The following is a 623-nucleotide window of genomic DNA, read 5'->3' as shown; positions in this document are numbered from 1 at the left end:
TCCCAACACCGCAAAAAAACGCAGGTGCATGCTAACGTAATACCATGAGGAAGCTCTTAGGAGCCTTTTATAACTCTTCTCCAGTTGATCCGTGAGCTTGCTCACACGAGCATTTCATTAAATTTCACAGTCGCTCTGATGTTGCGAATCTGACTTATGAAGGCCGCGAACCCGTACATGAGGGTGGGGATGGTGGACACTCGGCCGAACCGATCCTCCCTGCTGAGACAGCCACTAATCACACCAGAAGCTTGAACCACCACACTGAAGAAAATGCCGCCGCGGACTTGATTTTATCTGGTGACGGAGGGGCTTGGCAGGCGCCCGAACAGAGCCAACTTATGGGATCAGGGGCTAACCAAGCCAACGGGATGAGCGAAGCTGCTGTGGTACTCACTGAACCGATTGGTGGACCAGACAACGGGCTTTGTGGTTCTACTGAGAGCGGAGCAACGAGAGACCGGCGCCTGGCTGACATGACTATTGAGCAAGCCGGCGGAAGGGACTATCCTGTCATGGGACTTGACGCACAGCACACCAGCCCTAATTGCCACGCAGCATCGGAGAGTGTCTTCAGAGTTCACTCTGGTGAAGGTGCCCAGCAGATCAACGGGTTACCTGGA

At 53.9% G+C, this 623-nt stretch overlaps 1 protein-coding gene across 1 annotated transcript in view; it reads left to right on the top strand.

Annotated features, from left to right (window-relative positions):
- Positions 1-341: 341 nt before the first annotated feature.
- Positions 342-623, top strand: part of LOC137976748 (TNF receptor-associated factor 6-like) — a 6,467-nt gene continuing 6,185 nt past the window's right edge. The window contains exon 1 of the mRNA XM_068824096.1: positions 342-623. This exon is cut by the window's right edge and continues 293 nt beyond it. Within this exon, the coding sequence (XP_068680197.1) occupies positions 342-623 (282 nt within the window).

This window comes from Montipora foliosa, chromosome 11 (assembly GCF_036669935.1).
Source record: "Montipora foliosa isolate CH-2021 chromosome 11, ASM3666993v2, whole genome shotgun sequence".
Classification (NCBI taxonomy): domain Eukaryota; kingdom Metazoa; phylum Cnidaria; class Anthozoa; order Scleractinia; family Acroporidae; genus Montipora; species Montipora foliosa.
Note: the sequence above shows the minus strand (reverse complement) of the source record. Positions and strands in the feature narration are given on the sequence as shown.